Genomic DNA, 24,890 nt, shown 5'->3' on the forward strand with positions numbered 1-24,890 from the left:
AGCTTAGGTTATCTTGAACACTGAAAGCAAGAGGAAACAATCTATTGACTCTGTCAAAAGAAAGGACCTCAAAGTCTCATTTGGTTTATTTGTTTCATCAGTACAAAAGCCAAAGTTCAAGTTACAAGCTGATGTTTCAGTTCATTTTGCACGTTAGATTTTTTAATGGAATAATTTCAGGTTGCTAGGTTACAAGTAGATACTTCAGGAAGTTCTTGCTGATCTAAAAGTGCTCTAAAGCTTTCCAGGCTCTCCATGGTGTTTTATTTTCTCTCATCTTTTACTTTTTTGACAGAGCAAGGCTAGCAGTTTCACCTTTCAGTTTGTTTTTGAGCTTAGTGTGGCAAACCTTGTTATCACTGTTCTTCAGTACTTTATGGACAGATAAAACAGTAATTCCAAGTTTTCTGAGTCTTGTAATGTAAAAAACTTATTTGTTAGTTAATTTGTTTAACTAATTTGTTTGTTTTTTTCCGCATAGCAGTCATAGTGTTATCATGAGGTATTGCACAAGACCCATGATAAAGACATTAAAATGCTTAAGCAACTTGTTTAAAGTATTTTCTTACCTGTGGCAGCTAGACATTTAAGGTTGGCTTGGAAGGACACTGGGACAGACCCAGTGTTTGTGATATGAACAGTGTGACTGAGTACTTTGCCTGGAATTACAAAACCAAAATCCAAGACGTACTCTGGGAGCACAAACCTGTAGGAGTGGAAAGAGATACAGACGGAGACATTAATAGACATCATGTCAGACTGGATATTTCTCTTCTTTAGCATGACTTCGCAGTATGGAAGTTTGATGAATTACCAGGATTCAATACTGTTGACTAGAAACAATTGAACTCATTATCTCGTTATCATTTTAAATTTTTTTATTTTATTAAAAGTAAAATATATCATTATATTTAAAACGGAAAAAATGTAGCATGATAAATCTTTTCAGGTCTACAATAGGTAAATGGTAAATGGAAATGAGCTTGTATTTTGCTTTGCTAGTCCTCAGACTACTCAGAGTGCTTTTACATCGCGGATCACACCTGCACATTCACACACAGATGGTAGAGGTTACGATGTAAAGTAACCATCAGTATTAAATAATCCCATTCATACACATTCATACGCCACTGACGAAGCAGCAAGATCAACTTGGGGTTAAGTGTCTTGCCCAAGGACACATCGGTTGCAGGAGCTGGGGATCGAACCCCCAACCTTCCGGTTGAGAGATGACGGAGCAATTGTGAAGTGTTTTCTGACTAATGGAACAAAACTCTGTACGCTGATTTTTTTCATGGAAGAATGACAGTTTAAATTTCTTTGGATCACAATATGATATGAGTGAAAACAGCCTATCTATATCATGATATCAATGGATTCAAATAAGCTGCCAGAACAAAACCATACCCAGCCAGATATGAATTATTAACACAAACACTTTGAATTCCACAACACAGTTCTCTTTCCCTTTCAGTAAGGGGACCATCTGTTCAACCAAAATATGTACGAGTTTGTGTGTTTGAACGTACTTGCTGAGTTTTTGCCACTTTCTGGGGGAGCACTGTGAGTCACCGAGCTCCAGCAGGCTATCAGTCACAGTGAGAGCATTCTGTTTGACCAGTGCTTTCTCGACCTCCATGTGAAGCAGCTCTTCATACTAGAGGCAGCAAGCAAAAGATAGAAAAGTAAAAGGGACAAGTCATAAAAAGTATGGGCACATAAATACTCAAAAGAGGAAGAAACTAAAAGCAATACGCAGCACAAGGCTAACTGGGAAGAAAAATGCCTTAATAACATTTTGCAAGTCAAATTAAAATCTATTTTGTATACATAAAGTACAAAATGATGCACAAATAATCAGTTTAGATTGGAAAATATATATTTTTGGATTTGACTTGACAAGATTCAAGGCTTAGCAACACACAATGGTGTTACAAAGCATGGTCAGTTTAGATTACAAATTCAATACAAAAAAAGATGCTAAATAAATCTGAGAATTTCAAATTCAGAATGATCAATAGTTTGTATAATAAAACTGTACATGTACAATTTTGGTGTTTTAGACAAGAGTGGTTATTGAAGATAAAAACAAAAATATTTCAGCTAGTCTGATTATCAGTTATTGATTGCCCCCATATTTATCATATAAACTCTTTAAGTTAATATTAAGTTAATATTTCTTAAGTTTTTTAGATGATTTTTACTTGAACAAGTTTATTTTCAAGAAATCTCTACTTTTAACTCTCTGGAGACTCGTAACTCTCGTAGCAGCCAAGCATTTTATTCCTAATTCCTAAGAGCCTTAAACATGATATAATTGTTAACATATCCAATACGCTATATTCTATTGCCCTTCCTAAGTATAGTATTAGCAGTATAAAGTGGATAACCCATGTTAAAATTGCAAAGTCTAATAAATCATTTGGCCATCCTTTTATCTTTTTCTTCAAAGACCACAACCACAGATGGAAAGTCACTTTGGTCAGAAGGGGTTTGTTGACAGGGAGGTGATGATGCTTTTATCTATTTCGGAGATTCTCTTGGGCAACACAGTCTTTATCCTCATCTGCTGTAAAACATGTTTGCATTGTTCATGCCATTGCTAAGAGGAAATGTCTGGTATATTGCTTGGGTAACGCACTAAACTATAAGTAAATACTCCTAGGATGAACAGAAAATAGGTTTTCTTTTCACTGGAATTCGATCGTTCTTGTGTACCCCCTGGAAAATCAATACACAGATAAGAAGCAGGGAAATCCCTGCAGAACAGACTGGTTACTCAAAGCAGAGATGTAGTTCCTAAACTCCCTTACTTAAAGTATATTTGGAATGAGTCCACTATAAATGTTGGCCACACAGATTTTTATACATTTCCTACAGTTTCCAAATATGAAAATGAATACTCCAGTTGAATTAAAAAAACATAAATGTAGTGCTGATGTGGACTACTAATCTCACAAGTTCAACTCTAGTGAAAGGATTTTCACTACATAACATACAGCATTCCTGCTTGTAACCATAATTAATCAATTATGCATCAAAAATATTTTTTGGGGATAATTTCTTCATCTTAAAAACATTTTGGAAAAAAGACAAAAACCAAAAACAAGGTATTCATTGAATAACATCAATGGGGTTAAGTCACTGACGGTGAGAGTGCCAGAGTCCTCTGTAGTTGCTTCTCCTCCATCAGTGGTATGGCCGTTCATACCCTCCTCTCTGATTCTATATGCCTCCACAGCTGCTCTGGCCTGCTGCACCACATCACCGTAGCACTCCTCTGCTGCAAGAGAACGCGAATGGGCGTGACACCAGTGCAGAAACAACGATTTGTACTTGTGACTCAATCTTTATAAGCATGTAGTGTGGGCTCTGCTATGTAGCCGACTCTGCTCTCTAACAATGTCCTTGATCAATAAACATTTACATGGTAGAAAATTTCTGCTGTTTCTGACATGCACTATGTTTGAAAGTTCAGAAAGCTTAGAAAGTTTATTTTCCAATGCACGTTGTACAACAATTGTTTTAAAAGGTATTGCCTGTATTTTGGCAAGAAAGAATGACATAGTATAAGATTTTTAAAAAGTGCCTGGTAAATTGTTATAATTTGTCAGGTTGAGTAAGGATTTGATCATGTCAGTGTTTACAAGTGCATGTCTATACATACAAAGATTCTGTGGCAAGTTGAGGCTGATCCTTGGAAACACTCCCTCTCCAGTAAGAGTGATCTCCTGTGGTGGCAGGAAAGCCACCTGCAGCTGAAGCCGCTTCTCAAACACCTCAGGAACTCCCGGGAGGTAGAGAACACGCAAGCATTGCTCTGCATCAGCATCAATGTAACCCTGACACACACACACACACAAACTGAATAACTCATAAATTATGAATTAACCTACCACAGCTGAAATAGCACAAAGATGATCTCACCATGTTGGGGATGACCATTGGCTGGCCGGGCCTGACCTCCTGTCCTGTCTCATTTTCCTCATTGTCTTTTTGTTTCTGTGCATCTTGCTGCTGCTCAACCTCTTCCAGGGCCTTCATCCATCCCTCTGCCTCTTTATCTGCCTCCTCCTCATCCTCCCTTTGAAGGTCAATGATGCTGAACTTGAAGCCAATCTTGCCAGTATTTCTTAGGGTAACCTCAGCCTCCCCTACATGATCGAAAAGCTTGAAATTGGAAGCAGAGATCACCTTTAACACTATCATCTTCACTTAAATCACAGTAATGTGTATATTTCTAATTGCTTGCAGAACTGCTATCTTATACTTAAGTAAATCTTCCCCACCCAGGGTTTATTATGGTTAAAACATATATTGTAAATGGACTGTAGTTAAATAGCTTTTCTAGTCTCCCAACCACCCAAAACACTTTACGTTTACATGCCACATTCACCATCACAAAAATACACGCTCATAGACTAATGGCTCGAGGATGTTATGTAAGGTGCCCATCAGCGTAAATTAATCGCATCTATAAAAATTAACTTGCCACTTTTCATGCCAGTAGAATTCAATTCAATTTGGGGGTCAGCATCTTGCCCAAGGACACAAAGACATGAGGACTGCAGATGGAATCAAACCCACTTCCAATTGAGAGATGGCCGACTCTCTCACTGAACCCGACTGCCCCAGGTATGGGCAGGGCCTTGAAAAGCTGATGTAATGGGGTAAACTGTTTTCTACAAAAACCTAGAGAATTCCTGTTTCCATTTGCATCTTCTTGGTTTTGATGATACATTTAATTGAAATATAGCAGGAAAGAAAAATTGAAGCACAAGGTAAAAAAAAGGAAACTTGTTTGAAAGAAGTTGTTTTTCAAATTCTGTCACTCAAAATCTATCCAAGTGTATGCAGAAGGAGTTTTTTTTTTCAGGATGAAGGATAAATCTGATCATTGTTATAAGAAAAGAACACAAGGGCTAAGAGAGAGGAGGAGCATTAGCAAGAGAGAAATTAGGCAAGAGAAAGTATTGTGCTGAACCGACAGGAAGGTCAGAGAAATGTTCTGCTGAATTGCTCATTCCAACTAAATCAAAAATCAATACGTCCTTGTTTTGAATATCAATGATAAGTCCGGATGGCCTGCATACTTAAAGAAGGAGAGGAAGAACAAAAGACCAAAGTGGGAAAAACATTCAAAGTTAATGAGATTCTTCATGTCCATTTTCTGTGTAAAAAAAAAACCCTGACTCCACTCCTCGAATGTATGGTTTGGCTTTTACAAAATGCATCATAACATACAATTGACTGTCAAACAAAATATCCCTCAGGATAATATTGTGTGATAAGTGTATTTGGTAAAAGCACTCCAAAGATATTGAAACTCTATAAAAGATCTATTGTCACACACAGATACAGCAAACAGATGGCAAAGACGGAACAAAGACATAAAAAGTATAACACGACTAGAAGGAGCCAACCAGCAATTTCTAACACCAGTGATGACCCTCAACTTAGCCTCAACCATCTGTACACACTCATCTGAAAATATTTGATGTGTAGAGCTTGTTGGAATAAATCACTTAAAAAAAGGACCCTATGTACATACCAGCAGACCAAAGTCAACGTGGGTAGTGTCGAGGCTGTAGCTGATTACTGATGCTTCTCCTCTGAGTGTGATTTCATATGTAGGCCCCTCCTCTACATGGCACTGTGCTATCAACTCTCTGCTGACATTTTTGTGGCCATAGAAAGAGAATGTAACCAGCTGCTCGTCCCCAGGTTGCAGATGACCATATATTGGTAAGACATCAAACACCTAAAAAGAGAACCAGTGGAACCTTAAACATGTATAGAAGTGTTTCACAGAACTTGAATTGAAGTTATTATTTTGAACATGTAAAAAAGAAAACTTACAAAAAGGCAGACAGAAATAAATGAATATGTGCAAACAATATCGTACAAAAGAAGCTTTCAAAGACTTGTTACTGCAATTAACACGTCTGAAAAGGAAGTGTAAGGAGGATGTATCTGCTCTTAACAAGAAGAAAAGTTTTGGACACTGATACATGTGCTGATGTGTTCCTTTGTCAAAAGTTTTTACACAAAGAATATGTGTAAAAATGACCAGCTGTGGTTTTACTGGGGAAAATATGTTGTAATATTTCAGGGCCAGGTGAAGTCACTTTCTTGAGTCCTGACATGACTGTGAGGTTAGTAGCCAAGCCTCGAGAAAGTCACTGCTACACGCACACACACAAAAGTAGTTCCAGCATCTAAAACCCCTCAGAAAACCAAGAAACAAGATATTACAGGTTGATTGTTGAAATCTGCTGCTTCTGATAAGTGGGCTGTTTTTCCCACTTTGATCAGATCCAGTTTAGCCGTTAGCCGTCAAGTATAAATGCTTATTAAGCTCACTATCTCCAGGATCCACCTTCATTTCTGATCTGATCATCTTCCGATCTAACTTTTGCCAGAATGCAAAGGTATTATTTTCCCATAATGTTGAACTTCACTCTCTGGTTTTTCATATCATCTCTGGATCAACTTGTGTTTTGTACTTAAGGGCAAACAAAATCAGTCTATTCAATCATAATTTATCAGTATACGCCAAATGCCTTTGTTTTGGGAATGTTGGTCAAACAATAATTAAGAAAATATTTTTCAAAAGGTATTGATTAGTATAAAACAGTTGCAGGAGTTATTGAGTTACATATTAACACATATTGCTTATGTATAGTGCTGTAAACATCATAGATACTACCAGCTATAAATCAGGCTTTTGAAGATTAATCTGTGTTGTAAAAGAACATCAGCATTCTTTAACATCAATGCATGACGAATAAGAAATTATTCTGCACACTGAGAGGAAAGGGCAAAGCTGCACACAGAGGTATTATGTTGCAGTGGTGTATGTGCATGTGGTCTACCTCCAGCACTGCAGCATTGACACATAGGGGAAATGTACCTTGAAAGGCTGGTAATGTCAGGAAACCCCTAAATGAGAGCATTTGCCTACCTCTTCCACACGTGGTGTTCTCTCTGCGCTGCTCGGTTCATTTGCATCAGGACTGGGGCTGAGAAGGAAAATGAAAACAGTTTTTAAAAATGTTTTAGAGGAACTGAACCCCCCTTCAGTATACTGCTCTGTCTATTCAATAGAAAAATATTGGAATAAGGTATTCCTCATTACATCAAATATGTATTAAGAATACAAATCTAATATATAGAAGATAAGGATATACAGTATATCGAAGATAATAAATAAATAAAGTCAAATCTCCATGAAAATGCATAATTGAAAGTCTCACCATGTCCATGAGGTGGACTATTAAGAAATGTACAAAGAAAATGCAACCAGATTATATAAGCAGCTATGGTATATCATATACATCATTAACACATAATGTAATACTGAAGGAAAAAAATAATCTTCAACATCCACACCCCAAACAACTCTGACTCTTATTTTCTCTTTCTGTTCTTCTCTCTCCTTCCCTGTGGGATCAGACTGTGTGCATCCATCAAGTTAATTAAACAGAGTGTTCTATAATTAAGAGGAATTTTAATAGGCAAGCAGCAGGAAACAGGTCAGGATAGATTGCAGTGAAGTGCTGAATAAACATGGAAGAAAATGAAAGAGATTTAGTGAGTGAAGCCATCTCAAAGCTGGCTGGACAAGTTCTATATTAAATCACCAAACAGTAGCTACGTTATCGCCTACGTGTGTGTGTGTGTGTGTGTGTGTGTGTGTGTGTGTGTGTGTGTGTGTGTGTGTGTGTGTGTGTGTGTGTGTGTGTGTGTGATGATGTGTGAGCCTCAGGGTGTGAATACATGTAAGGCAGGATTGACATATATTTTCCACAGTGCTGTTGTATCAATTTAGACAGGGTGTATAATAGTTATCAAGCCAGCAGGGGGCACTGTTGTATGGTCAGTATGGGGTCAATGCTGTATTAGAGGACAGGCTGGCCTGATGTCTGGCCATGAGAACATCACTAATTAGTACCCCCAGCAATGTAAGGTGGATGGGTGAACAAGTACTGTAAGTCGGTGTCCTTGAATGCTCACTGCAGTTCCGATGGATGAGAGTTTGTAATAGTCAATAAACGTATTTGTCCCAACATGGAATGAGAGCTTTTGAAACAGGGGTCCTATAATAAAGAGTTTTAAACCCACTGGTGCGGAGAGAGGAACAGATGGTGAGACAGCAGTTGATGACTCTGCAAGAGCTCAGCTCAAAACAGAAATAGCCTTTCTCTGACACCCTCACATCTGTCTCTCTCTCCTGTCCATCTTTTCTTTCCTTCATGCACACCACGGGTGTGACTGCATTTCACTGTTAGCTTGTCTTCACTAGCACTGCATCTCTACACATCAGAAACTACTGAACCATATGAATCTCACTTCCTGCCGACTGACAGAAAGAAAAGCAAGTGAGGAGTGGTTGAGAGAGAAATTGATGCTGTAATATGACACTAAAGACAAATAGCTATAGGTTTGCAGTTTGTGAGTCAATGTGAGTGTGAGGAAGAGATAGAGTGGCTCTCACTGGTACGACACTCAATTACAGTAGAACAGCTAAGATAACATTACGTTTTTATTACTTATTTCCCATTTCAAGGTAGTGTAAGTCATATTTTTCACGACTGAACATCCACAAACAATAACAGCCAGCTGCACTTGTCTCCCTGCAAATTAGCTTTTTCAATGATTACTTTGTTTATGCACAAGAAGTTACCTTCTTTTATTCCCAATAATGGTGGTTGTTATTTTAAAAAAAACAACTGATGGACATAATATTACTTTTTCCATTTCATGCTACCTTGACACACTGCTTTTTAATGGGAAAATAACACAGAGGTATGAGCACTAAAGCTAATGTCCTCATTCTCATGAGTAGTAAAATGTGCTTTTGATGCTTCTGTATGTTCACAAGAACTCAGAATAGAGAGAATAAGATTAAACAATGTTTCAGTTCTTTTACCAAGGTGCATTCCAACTGAAATGTCTTTCTTATGCATAAAAGGTGTACTGTTTATGGGTTCCTTGAGTAAGTGACAACACAAAGAAAACAGCTTACTGTACATTTTGATGAAAAACGAGAAGCTCAAGGCTGTTTCTGACTAACTATGTTAAGAAAAAAGAATGCTTTGCTCCCCATTGCAAATCTCCTTCTGTGCACCTTGGCTTAAGGTCAACATCCTCTCAATCACCCAGAGCTTTAAGTGATCAGACATTCAGATGCCCTGCAGTAGGTTTTCCAGTTTACTGCTTGCTGATATAAGGTTCTAAAGACAGAAAAGTTACAGTATTTTAATGTATTGTTCTGCCTCCATCTATCAGTGGGTTAGATGGATTGAAAAAAGTAAGCTCTATTGAAATTCTCCTCTCCGAGGGCTGTGGTATAATTACTGATAGCAGCGTAATTAGCTGAACATGGGCAGATAGTGCAGGTTATGTGAGAGAGAAAGAGAAACTTTAAAGTGAGTGAGTGAGCGCAGAGTGAGGTCTCCATTTAATTAGCAGGACGGCCTATAAGGCAGATTGTTAAGAGAGGTCACAATCTAAGATGGAAGAAGTGAAAAAAAGGAAAAGAAGGTTGTTAGGATTTTGTAGAAAGCAGAGGCACAGCTAGAAGAAGCAGGGGAGCAAGATGAGTTGAAGAAAGACAAATAGGCAATGTTAATCCTAATATGAGGACAAGGAGGGCAGCAACAAGGAAGAATACCAATGCATGAAAGTGGGGGAAGGGGAAAAGGCAGTAGAGGGTGATAAATCAGGTGGAGCAGTAAGTTGGTTCATGGCCATGGATAGAAACACTACTCTGGTATTTACAGTCCATTTTAAGGGAGGGGAGCAGGAGCAAAGGCTTGAGAGAGGCACAATATAACATAAAGTACCAAATCAGAAGATTTGTCCTCCCATGGGATTTAAGAATGGAGTTGGCTTTCAATCCAAAGGGTTAAATGTATAGCCACTGTACTAACTCATCCCAAAGGACAGTTTTAATAAAGGCCTGAAATCCATTCCCCTCTTGTCCCCTCACGTTCTCCATTCCCTCTTTGTATTCTATACCATAGGGCATCTTTTCTAGGGAAATGCAGGGAACTGAGCTACTCAAAAAGGTCATGGACATTTTTTGCTGTAAATCTACCTGATGGTGCCGTGCTTGTGGTCTTCCAGGAAAGCCCACTGGTAGGACACAGGCAGTGGGGAGCAGTTGGTGATTGAGAATACTCTCTGAGTCTCTGTGCAGTTAAGCACACAGCCAAAATCCACTGTTGTGGAGGGGAAGTGGAGGTTGGGAAAGTGGACCTCAGCATGCAGCTCCACCATGTCTTGCTGAGGGTGTCCCTGGTAGTGTACCTCAAGGAACTGGAGATGTAACGTAAGGAAATGTATAATGAAAAACCCCATTGTGAAAAAGTTGGGATGCTGTGTGAAATGTAAATAAAAACAATGTAATGATTTCACAAACATTTAAACAATGTATTTGACATGTCAAATGTTGAAACTGAGAAATGACATTGTGTTAGAAAAAGTATATGCCAATTTTGATTTCAATAGCAGCAACACTGGATCATGTTTACCACTCTGTAGAATGACCTCTTCCTTTTCAACACTATTGATGCCTAAATTGCCAGTTGAAGGAGGGATACTACTGCCCCTGTTACTGTATGCCTCACATTGTTCATCACACAATGTTTAGCGCACACAAAGCGGAATAGTGGGGCGAAGTCATTATGACGCTTACTACAGAGGCATAATGACAGCGCTACTAGATACGGAGCAGTTTTGGAACTGCAATCTGTAGATGGCTATTGTTAGCATTTGTGAACAGAGAACCAATTTCCCAGCATTAATTTCAAAATTAACCAAATTTGTCCTCTCAGTTCCCAAACGCTAGCACTCCAACTGTTTTGGAAATTTCATTGAGTTTATTTCATATTTGATTTATGTGTCCATTTCTTAATACCACAAGATACTGCTGAAACAGAATAAGATGGCTATCCTGTTGTTGTTTTCTTTCTTTCTCAAATCAAAAATAAATCAACAATACCTACAGAAACAATCAAATACAATCATCACAGAGTCAGATTAACCCCATAAATGCTATAAAACTGAATAAAAGTTGAGCAGCATTTTAAGTGAAATGTGGTTGTGAATGAAAAAAATAGTTGATATAGAATGCAAGGAGGATTTATATTGTCTTAAAGAGCTGAAGGGTTCTATCTATCTATCTATCTATATATATATATATATATATATATATATATACAGTGGGTACGGAAAGTATTCAGACCCCTTTACATTTTTCACTCTTTGTTTCATTGCAGCCATTTGCTAAACTCAAAAAAGTTCATTTTATTTCTCATTAATGTACACTCAGCACCCCATCTTGACAGAAAAAAAAAAGAAATGTAGAAATTTTTGCAAATTTATTAAAAAAGAAAAACTGAAACATCACATGGTCATAAGTATTCAGACCCTTTGCTGTGACACTCATATTTAACTCACATGCTGTCCATTTCTTCTGATCCTCCTTGAGATGGTTCTGCTCCTTCATTGGAGTCCAGCTGTGTTTAATTAAACTGATTGGACTTGATTAGGAAAGGCACACACCTGTCTATATAAGACCTTACAGCTCACAGTGCATGTCAGAGCAAATGAGAATCATGAGGTCGAGGGAACTGCCCAAGGAGCTCAGAGACAGAATTGTGGCAAGGCACAGATCTGACCAAGGTTACAAAAGAATTTCTGCAGCACTCAAGGTTCCTAAGAGCACAGTGGCCTCCATAATCCTTAAATGGAAGAAGTTTGGGACGACCAGAACTCTTCCTAGACCTGGCCGTCCAGCCAAACTGAGCAATCGTGGGAGAAGAGCCTTGGTGAGAGAGGTAAAGAAAAACTCAAAGATCACTGTGGCTGAGCTCCAGAGATGCAGTAGGGAGATGGGAGAAAGTTCCACAAAGTCAACTATCACTGCAGCCCTCCACCAGTCGGGGCTTTATGGCAGAGTGGCCCGACGGAAGCCTCTCCTCAGTGCAAGACATATGAAAGCCCGCATAGAGTTTGCCAAAAAACACATGAAGGACTCCCAGACTATGAGAAAGAAGATTCTCTGGTCTGATGAGACCAAGATTGAACTTTTTGGCTTTAATTCTAAGCGGTATGTGTGGAGAAAACTGCTCATCACCTGCCCAATACAATCCCAACAGTGAAACATGGTAGTGGCAGCATTATGCTATGGGGGTGTTTTTCAGCTGCAGGGACAGGACGACTGGTTGCAAATGAAGGAAAGATGAATGCGGCCAAGTATAGAGATATCCTGGAAGAAAACCTCTTCCAGAGTGCTCAGGACCTCAGACTGGGCCGAAGGTTCACCTTCCAACAAGACAATGACCCTAAGCACACAGCTAAAATAACAAAGGAGTGGCTTCGGAACAACTCTGTGACCATTCTTGACTGGCCCAGCCAGAGCCCTGACCTAAACCCAATTGAGCATCTCTGGAGAGACCTGAAAATGGCTGTCCACCAACGTTCATCATCCAACCTGACAGAACTGGAGAGGATCTGCAAGGAAGAATGGCAGAGGATCCCCAAATCCAGGTGTGAAAAACTTGTTGCATCATTCCCAAGAAGACTCATGGCTGTACTAGCTCAAAAGGGTGCTTCTACTCAATACTGAGCAAAGGGTCTGAATACTTATGACCATGTGATATTTCAGTTTTTCTTTTTTAATAAATTTGCAAAAATTTCTACATTTCTGTTTTTTTTCTGTCAAGATGGGGTGCTGAGTGTACATTAATGAGAAATAAAATGAACTTTTTGGCAAATGGCTGCAATGAAACAAAGAGTGAAAAATGTAAAGGGGTCTGAATACTTTCCGTACCCACTGTATATATGCCCCAGGATCACAAAGCAAAGCATCAGATGTGAGATCTATCAATATAAAAATAAATATATTTTTACCTGATCCACGACTCGTGACACCCGATCACGACAGTAAACTGGATTAAAGCTTATCCACAGCTCAGCCTGCCCTCCATCACCTAAGGCCAAGGACTAGAAAAAGATATGCTGTTGTTTAAATATACAGTATATATATTTAAAGTAAAGGTATCAAATTAACCAGGCTTTACAATTATTAGAAGATATTTGGAAGGTACACTCCCAATTAATGTTCTCATTTATCTTTGTTTTTCTTCTTTTTTTTCGAAATCTACTCTTAAATGCTTACAGAAAAAATCATTACATCATGTTTTTTATCTGATGACTATGACATGTTTAGTGTAATCATGCCTTGGGTCACAGGCTTATCAAAAACCTTGTTACTCTTTTGCTTCAATCAGAGACCACACTTTAAAACCTTTCTAAATGTGGATTAAAATCCTGCATATAATCAAGTCTTGCAATCGGAGCCAGAGCTCTGTTAAAATGAAAATGCATTTTATGGGTACACATGAAATTAAATTTTATCTCAGGGAAAAAGTTTTTTTCACAATAATTTAATAAAGCGAGCATGTTCACTTGACAAAAAGCCGTTGGGTTTTTTCTGTGGGCTTTTTGATTATTGCTGAAAATAAGTTCTGTAAAAAGTATATAACACTTACACGTTTGTTCATCAAGATCATATTCACAAATGAACACTACTTTCATAATCTAAATGGCCAATGGAGTACCCCGTGCATAGCCTATACATTCTCTGGAACGAGAAGTGCCAAAATGCTAATTCATCTTAATGACTTATTTCTACAGTACTCTTTTGGTCAGTTTTAGTGACCATTTTGTTGCAATATCAAGACTATTTCCATGACAGCCACTAAATATCAACTAATCAATTCAAGTTGAAGTATTACTGTAAATGAGCAAGTATGCCTCAAATATCAGTTTGAATGCAGGGACCTTTCTTCAGATTCATACTGTATGATGTATTAGATGTTCCTGCTATTGTCTTTGAGCAAGACACTGACCATAAACATCAAGTATTTTCCTTGGCACTAAAACATATGTCTTCTTATAAGTCTTTGCAGCATTGTACTTTCACTTTATACTTCCAGATTAGTTCCTAAGAAGACCTAACAGCAATGAAAATGAAATGAAGTATAAAATTGTGTGCAAGATGGGAAACAAAAGGAAAATGATATTCATAAAGTTCATAAAGCTTCATTTAGTTTATTTATTGTGAAACTTTTTTACATTTGGTTAACTACCATCCATTCAAAGCAAAATGTGTTTTACACACAACTACCAATATCTGACTGCTGTCCTTTCATAGATACATGAAATACGTGAGATAAATAGAGCTACAACAGGCTTCAATTAATTAACACCACAAAAGCTAATTTTGCACGTGTTAAGGCTGATTTTAAAATCACGATCTAAGATCAAAATAACAAGAAAGCCACACTGATATGTCTAGAAAGCTAACAATGCTCACAAAACTGATTGAACTAAATGGCAACTGTAATCTAAAATTAATTTAATCTTGGTATAAAATACAGATTTCTAACTAAACATCCTCATGTAGTGATTTTAAAACAAAACAAATCTCCCTTGGTAGATGACAGAAGTTCAAAGGAAATTCCAATTCATCGTGGTGCAAGGGGAAAATAATAATCTATGCCTCCTCCTACTCAAACTGGAAATGAAAAATAAAAAAGAAGAAAGGCAAATATAAATGGTGTGTACCTTAGTAGTCACTGAGCTGTGGGCTCCTTGGACCTCACACAGAGAGAACGGCTCTACAGTTGAGAGCTCGATAGATAGAGACAGAGAGGACACATTCTTCAAGATCAGCTTCTCATACAGGGGCATCAGATTCTCTCCAGGGACCTGTAAATAATACACGGAAAATGTCAAGACCTGTTTGATGAAAAGTATATGAAGTAAAAGTCTTCCTGTTTTTTTTACATGGTGTAACCTGACCAATTTATCCAACAATCAATAACCCTTTCAAATATGCAAAATTTAATATCTGTATCTGTCATTGGTCTAATTTAATTTCCTGCAAACTCACCCCATAAGGCATTTCATCCTGCTGTATGTTGTATGTAATTTGTATTATTATTATTTTTTTTACATTTTTATAAGATACAGTACAGAACTAAATATTATTAAAACATTTAAGTTTCAAAATAAAATATTCTAGAAAAAATGATGACTCATGATTTACTGACCCACCTTCTCTATGTAGAAGTTCAGCTGCTTGGAAGAAAAGCTGAGCATAGGAGCCACAAAGCGACAGGTAACATCTACAGACATGATGTGCTCTTTACAGCCCTGGTGACCCACAATGCCACGGCACACCAAACGCTCCCTTACATCCTGGGAAGTGATACACAATAACATGCACCTAATCAGAGGGATACACACTGGATGTGCTTGTACATTTCTGAAAACTGGTTTTATTCACCTTTGGACCCTAAAGCAGACTGTCTCACCTTGGGGGAGTCTGAAGATCCTGTCAGCATCATGTCCACAGAGCATCCTGGGAGAAGCTCCACTCGGTCAGGACTGAGGCTGAACACAGAGAGCTCTCTGCTAGGAAGCAAAGACGCCCGATCCAGAGTGTCCTTCTTTCTGGGAGCAGAGATAGGGGGCAGCCTGGTTTGGCCAGACAAGTTAGCCCCCTTGCGAGTTTTTGTGGAAGGCAGGAAGCCTTCAATACTCCAATAAAGCCGGTGTCCTCGCTGGCCATGGTTGGTCAGTTTGAAGTGGTATTGGCATGTCTCATGGCTTTAAGGACATAAACAAACAGCAGTAGTGAGGTGTATGTAAATACGGTTTAAAATCACCAAATACTCATTAAGTCAAAATCTGACTCAGTACTAGGAGCTTTTTATATTCTACCTTAAATATGTGCCTAGCTCAAGGCTGGGAGCAAAAGGCCTGTCACTAACAATTGTAGTGCCAGTGCCTGTGGCAGTCAGAGGGATAGTGTGTGTTTGACTGTCCTGGATGGATACTTCCAGCCTGGCCTGGAAAAAAAGAGTGTCCTTCAGGTGAGCCACTACCTTAAGCTCCAGCTGGCTTTCTGGTGGCACTACCCCCTTGCTGGGCTCAACCCGCCAAAGGGGCTTTTTATGGAACTAAGGAAACAGAAGCACAACAGAAGTTCCTTTTTATTACTTACCTAATAGGCATCTGCTGCTATTTCTATCTTTGCGTTAGCTAAGAAGAACAGTAACAGTTAAAGCAGTTAGGTACATGACTGAAATGTGATGCATGGAAATAACTCCCTCGTGGGGGTACTTTCCCCTAGCTGTGCTGCACGTGCCATTGAGGCTACAGCCACAGATGGACCTGGAAAGAGTGATGTGTATATCAAATAGCAGCATAATCACATTAACATTCCTGAGCAGAATGAGATCTTTGAGCTATAGGCAGAGCATTAGTACAACAGAATATCCCTCAAATATGATTATGATAATCGGTAGAGTACAAAGTAGGGGTGAACACCAGAATTAAAGCCGTTAAGGGTTGATACTAAAACATGTTTCAAAATGCAGAAAATCACAAACATTCACAAGGTTTAGAAATGTTATGTGTTTCTCATCTTTTCCCTCTAAAAATGGATGACTTTCAAACCGACTCGATATTTGTTCCATTTCATAGCTCTGTGGATTGTTGGATTGCATTTGTTTGAATGAGGTCCAATGTAATGAGAAAACAGATGTAAATCTAATGTTCATCTCCAGTCGTCGGACAAAGCCGTTCACTGTGCTCACTGTACTGTATATATATCTGACCAAGCATCGGTAAGGATCACAATCAATGTTCTATAAAGCATCTCTGTTGATGGATGGCTTGGATGTAAACTTTTAATTGGGAGTTTAAGAAAGAGCATCCTACAGATGCTGTGAAGCCTGAACGCTTCCTCTGCTTATAGAACAACAAAGCAGATTGCTGATCAATGGAGAAAACTGTATTTTCTTATGTACTGCAATTGACATTTGTGTTGCTTTTCAAAAGTTATGAGAACATAGGAGAAAGAGGGAAAGCTAAACCCCACAGGCAACACCTGACAAGTTTGTGTCTTTTGGAGTCATAGATCACTTTCTTAGTGTTTGTTAAGGGAGGTATGGAGCCGGTGAAAGTGAACTTGGTTAGGGTCGATACTAGAGTGATCATGGTAAAGAGGTGGGTGGAGCCAGAAGAGGAGAAAGATCATCAAGGTTGACTCCCTGAAGAGAGATGCAAGACGACTGGAATCTTAATAATCACATCAATCCTACTGCTTCCCACATCTTGATTTGCATTGATTGTGTTTAAATGCAGCACAGGTCAGGAAGGCTTAGAATCCAAATCACTGCTGTATGTTGTTTAGTTATCAACAGTATATCAAACTGCCTATATCCTGCATTGATGCTGCAGTCCCCACTGCAGGCAGATCTCCTGTCAGACATTATAAAGCACAAAAAAATCAATACATTCTAACCTGAATCTTATATGGGTGGCTCGTTTCTGGTTGCCAGATTACATGCAGATTGTATCAATGGTTCACAAGATATTTTTCACTGATTGAGACTCTAATAGCATGCAAGTGTGCATAGCTTCTGCAATATCCCCACAATCTTCAATAATAGGGTCTATTTGTGTGGCTCCCTGCCAGCCTATTGAGCGAAATGTAATGTAATGGAGAATCTGCATCGATTGGTGCTTGAGAGTGCAGGAGGGAAACTCCTTCCCTCAACACTGCCTCAGAGGAGAGGACAGGGTCATCCAACTGCAGTTACACCAGGGTTGCCTGTGTGTGTGTGCTTCAGTGTGTGCATGGTCGTGTCAATAGCAGATAAGGAATTATAGAGGGATAGTCCAAGTCACAAGTCTGTTCCCAGTGGATATCAGGCAGCGCTGATAAGGCAATGCACATGGACAAAAGGTTTAATTTTACACCAAGTAAGCAATACTAAAAAAATGCAATCTTAAGAGAATTTTTTACATTGAGAACAGAGAAAATGAAGTGCACAGCTTCTAAACAAAGTCATAATAAGATGTCTTAAAATGCTACTTATGGTAAGCAGCTGAAGTGTCATCGAAGTGTAAGAGACAGGGAAAAAAATGATACTTCAGATGCTTACAAGAACCACCTGTCACTGACAACAAAAACACTGTTTACAAGTATTGCCTGGATGTAGTTGAGGGGGCTCATTAATGCCATAAGAATGATATGTAGCTGGACAGGTACTGTATGTATTAAATCCCATTCAATCTTGGACAGAAAGCATTCATTAGTCCATACTCCTAGGACAGGGGTCTTCAACACATCACTTGCAAGCTACCGGTTGCTTGTGAAAGGGTTTTTCATTAGCTTGTCAAGAGGTTCAAAAACTGTTTAAAAACACATTGATAATATAAATGCACCTTGAAAACCTCTTCCCACTTCAATGAAATCAAATAAACAGATGTCTCAACCCCTCCAATACAAAATACTAGGGTAAGCCAATCAGCTGGCCTAACACAGCAATGGAGCAGTAACCTTCATTTATATAATGGTCAGTTATATGTAAAAACAAAAAAAACAGGAAACATAATATTTCATCATGCAATGTGAAAGCAAGTTGTTGTTTCTTTCAGAAATGTTCAAGGACAGATCTGCAGTAGCAGCATTTCAGTTGGCAAAAGAAGCGATGTGGAGCACCATCACACTGAAGTAAACAGTAACTTTGCACTTGTCTGCAGGCAGCAGGCTACAAACTGAAACTATAAACGAGCTAAAACCAACACTTAAAAAACTGTGATTTCTACTCACCCAATGAACAAAGAAGGCCAATGCAGTGACAGAGCCATCATTTAAGTGCAAACAAAGCTTATGAAACCATTCTCCAATGGCGGGATGGTGAAGGACGCAGTGGCCACGCTGGTTTCAGGGACCATTAAGATAAGAGTGAAATAATGCCTGCTATTATCGATGCTAACACAGGGGCTAGGAGAGACACTGTGCTTCGTAAGCTTTGAGTTGAAATTTGAGCTGTGTATATGGAAGTAGCTGGTTCACATGTTTTGATATTTGATGTACCTTTGTTGCTGTTTGAAACACAATGTGATAAAAGAAGCTGTCGACTAATTTCTTTGTTTTAAAGTAGTTCACTGATGAAGAAAGGTTGGAGACCCCTGTCCTGGAATATAACATATTACCACTAGAACAATAAGTAATGTAAAGTTACCTTGTACATCATAGTTTTGTTGAGTGGGTGTCATATTATTTATTTTCTACTGGCTTCTATTATTCATGTTTGTTCTTAGAGGTGTGTCCATGTTTGCGTGTGTCTTACCACTCGTGCTGTAAAGTGGGCTGGAATAGGTGACTGGTTTGACAGGTGCAGGGCTCTGGTAATGTCTGTCAGAACAGGGATTGTTCCGAAATTCAACTGAGGGTTCTGAACATGAACTATCGGTCCCTGCCCAATACATGACAAGGGCACTACCTGGAAGAAAAAAAAGAGAGGTACACATTTTCAAATTTATAAATTTAAAGTAAAACACAACACTTGAATTTCAGACAAAAGGCTCACGTTTAATCCTATTAATACAGAATTCACATAGACTTCAACTGACCAGTGGAGGCTGGATGCTGCCAAACACTGCAATGCGTAGAGTGTGATGCAGTCTTCCAACAGCCTTAGCCAGCAGGAACACAGGAACCTCCTCTGAGCGATAAGGAAGAATAACACCTCTGGGTGTAGAACTACCAAAAACCACTGATGGACTCTCTTCATGGTCCTGTAAAATGAGACAACAATGGAAAAATATTTTTTAAATGCAGCAATACAGTCCCTGTTCTATTGACAAGATCAACAGCAAAACTGTAAACTATATACACTAATCCATAAGTTGACTAGCCGCCATTACTGCAGTGGTGTCTCCCTTCAATATCTGCAGGTTTGAATGCAAGCTGTCCTAAAAAACTGGACTGAGCACACAGCCCTGTGGCACACCTGTGTTCAGAGTGATAAGACCACTATCCTGTGTGTTCAGTTATAATGCAGCAACACTTGCTGTGCTCTCTAAGATTAATTGATCAAGATTTTTAAGTCTGTCTATAAGTATAACCAGGTGCCTAGAAACAGTTTCCAAGTGTAATAAAAGCTTAAAGATGACTTTAGCATCTTTTCTTATTGTATTCAAATACAACTTTCTGAAGGTTTTGTGTCTCAAATACAATAAAAGACAGACAGAAATTAATTAAACATGTTACTTAGATATCTTTAGAGATGCTGGTAGTAACTGATAGACAATTTTGGCCAATTCTATTCTACACATTTATCAATTCTCAGGCTTTGAGGCATGTTCTCTGAATGTGTGTGTGTGTGTGTGTGTGTGTGTGTGTGTGTGTGTCTGTGTGTGTGCGTGTGTGTTGTGTATGTGTGTGTATGTGTGTGCGTGTTTGTGTGTGTGTGCGTGTGTGTGTGTTCAGGACCGTCCCAGAGTCAGACCAAATTGTTTAGCTTTTCCAACATTAATAACATTATAGTCACCTCTACCACATACATGTTGAAGCACTGATCTGGAAATTAGCCTTTGGTTTAAATTATGTATGTCAGTTATGCATGCCCGTTAGCCTTGACAGCTTTTCTGCTTGTTTATATCACCTTCCTATGAGCGACCTCCCACTTACAGTATCTGCACAACCAAATAAATCATTCATTGCCATAATCGACTCAACCTGGTCAAGCACGCCATAGCATGCAGGCAGAGAGCTGGTGTTGGTCAGTTGCACTTGCAGTTCATAGAGTTGATCAAGGAAACACCTTTGGAAGTCCAACTTTGGAGTCTCCACAAGAACATCAGATACAACACATCTGAAAACACAGAGCGATAGAGGGAGTGACAGTCAGACAGAAAGGATCCAAGGCTCATTTATGACTCACAACAGTAATTGCATTGCTCCATGCCAAACCTGCAGCCTATTAATTAGAGCTGATTCATAAATTTACAATGACTGTGATTGCCGTGAGGAAGTCAGATACCATTGCCCCAGTCTGAGTGATGGTGCAGGTGACATTCCAATGTATTATTATGCAAATTGGGTTCTGAATATTTAACACATACTCCACTGATTTGTCGACACCTGTATAGAAGTTCAGTGGACCACATTCACAGCTTGTCAAGCATCAGCGACAGGGGTTTACACAGCAGAAGTTACTGCCAGAGAAAAGGCATTACTTTAAGAAAAAGCGAGAAAGCTAATTTTGTAAAAAGGTATTGTCTTGTTCAAAGAACTTTTTTTTTTACAAAATTTAATCTCATGGTTTACTCTTGTTTCTTAAGTTTATTCATTGTTTTGTTGCTTAGTTGTTATTTCCTTATTTGGTCATTTTATATCATGGTGTGGCTTGTTTCCCTAGTGTGTTTTTTTTGGTTAAGTTTTTAGTTCTTCCTGTTTTATTTTGTAGTGCTTGTCTTGTATTACTTCTTTCCTTTGTCTGCTTTCCCTCATAAATACATTTTATTATATTATCTGTGGGTCCTCTTGTTTGAATTTGATTAACTGTGACATTTACAATATTTAAAAAAGAAATATATTTTTGTACATTTTCACAAAAAGTGAGGGTATGTTGACATCTATAAATGTGTCTCACCTGGCATTAATGGGCACAGTCATGATCTCCTCACCGACACCCTCAACATCAACCACCAGTGCCAGCCTGTATCTCTTGACTGTGTTGGAGCACAGCATCAACTGTCATATAAAAAAACATATAAACAATGTGATGTACGGTAATCATTTTTAAGCCACTTTATTTTTTACCCCACTTCCACCAACACGTGACCTTTCCCACAAGAGAAGGTAACATTCTGGACATGATTTACACATCAGTTAAAGGTGCTTACAAAGCTTCACCCCTCCCCCACATCGGCCACTCTGACCATATCAGTATCATGCTAATGCCAGCTTACAGACCCAGGGTTAAAGTCACCAAACCAGTTCTGAAGCAGGTATGTGTGTGGCCAGAGGGGGCCTCTGCTGCACTACAAGACTGCTTTGATACCACAGACAGGGAGATGTTCAAGCAGGCAGCCACCTACAACAACCACACAGACATTGAGGAGTATTCTGACACTGTTACCTCCTACATTAGCAAATGCATTGCTGATGTCACCACCACCAGAACCATCACCACCCGGGCTAACCAGAAGCCATGGCTGACAGGAGAGGGCCAGGAACACCGCCTTCAGAGCTGGGGACGCAGCCTGCCTGAGAACAGCGAGGGCCAACCTGTCCCGTGGCATCAGGGGAGCCAAACGCAGCTACACACTTAAAATAACCGGACACTTCAAGGACAGCAGAGACGCGCAGAGCCTGTGGCGTGGTATCCAGACCATCACGGACTACAAACCCAAGCCACAGACCTGTGACAGCAACACCTCTCTGCTGAACGACCTCAACAGCTTCTTTGCCAGGTTTGAAGCACGCAACAGCACGCCCCCACAGAAGACCACCCCCCCTCCCCACGACCAGACCCTGTGCCGGACTGCAGCCAGCGTGAAGAGAACCTTCTCCAAGATCAACACCCGCAAGGCTGCAGGTCCAGACAACATTCCTGGCCGTGTGCTGAAGGACTGTGCAGAGGAGCTCAAAGATGTCTTCACGGACATTTTCAACGCTTCTCTGAGTCAGGCTGTTGTTCCGTCGTGCTTCAAAGCCACCACCATCATACCCGTTCCAAAGAAGCCCTCACCATCCACTTTCAATGACTATCGACCCGTTGCACTCACCCCCATCGCCATGAAGTGCTTTGAAAGGTTAGTCATGGCCCACATCAAATCCACCCTCCCCGCCACCCTGGACCCCTACCAGTTTGCATACCGAGGTAACAGATCCACCGAGGATGCTATCTGTTCTGCTCTTCACCCAGCCCTCACCCACCTGGACACCAAAAACTCATACGTCAGAATGCTGTTCATAGACTTCAGTTCAGCATTCAACACCATCATCCCTCAGCAGCTGATCGGCAAACTGGACCAGTTGGGGCTCAGCACTTCCCTGTGCAACTGGCTGCTGGACTTCCTCAGCGAGAGGCCTCAGACAGTGCGGGTTGGTGGCAGCACATCAAAAACCACCGTCATGAACACTGGGGCCCCCCAAGGTTGTGTGCTCAGCCCCCTGCTCTTCACGCTGCTGACCCACGACTGCGCTCCATCCTTCAGCAGCAACCACATTGTGAAGTTCGCGGACGACACAACAGTGGTTGGTCTCATATCCAACAACGATGAGACGCACTACAGGATGGAGGTCAGTCAACTGGCCACATAGTGTAGAGACAACAAACTCTTCCTGAACGTCGACAAGACCAAGGAGGTTGTTGTCGACTTCCGGAGAGTCCCCACTCCTAAACCCCCACTGACCATCGACGGTGCTGCTGTGGAGAGAGTGAGCAGCACCAAGTTCCTGGGGGTTCACATCAGTGAGGATCTCTCCTGGACAACCAACACCACATCACTGGCCAAGAAGTCTCAGCAGCGCCTCTACTTCCTCCGCAAGCTGAAGAGAGCACGAGCCCCCCCAACCATCATGTGCTCCTTCTACAGAGGCACCATCGAGAGCATCCTGACCAGCTGCATCACTGTGTGGCTTGGGAGCTGCACTGCTGCCAACCGCAAGACTCTGCAGCGCACAGTGAAGGCTGCTGAACGGATTATCGGTGTCCCACTCCCCTCTCTTCTGGACCTCTACGGTACCCGCCTCACCCGCAAAGCAACCAGCATTGTGCGTGACCCCACCCACCCCTCACACAGCCTCTTCAGCCTCCTGCCATCGGGGAGACGGTACCGCAGCCTGCGGGCCGGCTCCACCAGACTGGGAAACAGCTTCTTCCACCAAGCTGTCAGGAAGCTTAACTCTCTCCCCTCTCTTCCTTCCCCCCCCTCTGCCCCCACAAACACTGGATGTTGAAACCCCCTCCCGTTTGCCACCAAGAACTCTGGAATAATAACTAATTATCAATCCGTTTAATGCACACTGCACATATTGCACAAGTTTACTTTTTCTTAAAATTGTATTTTTTTTATTTTATTTACCATTTTGCACAATTTAGAATTTATTAGAATTTATTACTGTAAATATTATTTATCTTATTTTTACCTCATTTTATTTGATCTTTTTACCTCATTTGGTTGTATTGCACCGCGGGTCGGAGACAAACGCAATTTCGATTCCACTGTATGTCTGGCATATTTTTAAATTGACAATAAAGTTGACTTTGACTTTGACTTTGACTTTAGCACTACTCTGGCACACAACTTATGCAGTGCACTCATCAGCTGTTTGGGTCTGCGGGCTTCGAAATATACAACAATTACATCCAAATCAACAAATGACCAACTTTTACAGTCTGAGAGAATACGACATATTATTATGGCAAGGATTACACAGAGTTAACGGTAAATGCTAAATGGACTTCAGCTTGTATAGTGCTTTTCTAGTCTTCACAGTGCAGATCACACCTACCCATTCACACACTGATGGCAATGGTTGCTTTAAGAGTCTATCAGCATTAACTAATCCCATTAGTAAACATTCATACGATGCCGACGAACCACCGGGAGCTACTTGGTGTTAAGTGTCTTGTTCAAGGACATATCAGACATGTTTTGTTGCAGGATCCCTGACCTTCTGAAAGGATCTGAAGTTACCTGCTGGTATGATTGTATATGAAGTGTGAGCTCATATTCACAAACCCGAAGAGCAACGTTAAGGGCACACATATGCCTGCACTCTGCATCACTTGCCATTCAGAGTTCCCTGACGTACTGAAAGCTGATATATTTGGGCCTTCTTCCATTTTCAAAAATTAAATGGGAAAACCAGAAAAGCCGAATGAAAGTTTATTAACCAAGGTTTCACCTCTCGATGTTTTTTTATTGCATAATGGCACAACCCTTGGTCAGTCGAAATTCACTATATAACTTTCAGTCTACTTGGATAATTCATATTG

At 40.1% G+C, this 24,890-nt stretch overlaps 1 protein-coding gene across 1 annotated transcript in view; it reads right to left on the minus strand.

The window, feature by feature from the left end:
* The window catches only part of hydin (HYDIN axonemal central pair apparatus protein), a 76,446-nt gene that overhangs the window by 30,077 nt on the left and 21,479 nt on the right, over positions 1 to 24,890 (minus strand). Inside the window, exons 14-30 of the mRNA XM_061036995.1 lie at positions 21,534 to 21,634; positions 20,618 to 20,753; positions 19,510 to 19,674; positions 19,227 to 19,379; positions 15,802 to 16,040; positions 15,393 to 15,687; positions 15,133 to 15,276; positions 14,641 to 14,784; positions 12,922 to 13,014; positions 10,103 to 10,323; positions 6,965 to 7,022; positions 5,552 to 5,761; positions 3,928 to 4,170; positions 3,668 to 3,842; positions 3,134 to 3,283; positions 1,530 to 1,659; positions 570 to 706 (exon numbers count right to left, since the gene is read on the minus strand). Coding sequence (XP_060892978.1) covers positions 570 to 706; positions 1,530 to 1,659; positions 3,134 to 3,283; positions 3,668 to 3,842; positions 3,928 to 4,170; positions 5,552 to 5,761; positions 6,965 to 7,022; positions 10,103 to 10,323; positions 12,922 to 13,014; positions 14,641 to 14,784; positions 15,133 to 15,276; positions 15,393 to 15,687; positions 15,802 to 16,040; positions 19,227 to 19,379; positions 19,510 to 19,674; positions 20,618 to 20,753; positions 21,534 to 21,634 — 2,794 coding nt within the window. The remainder of the gene's footprint in view (positions 1 to 569; positions 707 to 1,529; positions 1,660 to 3,133; positions 3,284 to 3,667; positions 3,843 to 3,927; positions 4,171 to 5,551; positions 5,762 to 6,964; positions 7,023 to 10,102; positions 10,324 to 12,921; positions 13,015 to 14,640; positions 14,785 to 15,132; positions 15,277 to 15,392; positions 15,688 to 15,801; positions 16,041 to 19,226; positions 19,380 to 19,509; positions 19,675 to 20,617; positions 20,754 to 21,533; positions 21,635 to 24,890) is intronic.

The sequence above is a fragment of the Labrus mixtus genome, chromosome 4 (assembly GCF_963584025.1).
Source record: "Labrus mixtus chromosome 4, fLabMix1.1, whole genome shotgun sequence".
NCBI classification, from domain to species: Eukaryota; Metazoa; Chordata; class Actinopteri; order Labriformes; family Labridae; genus Labrus; species Labrus mixtus.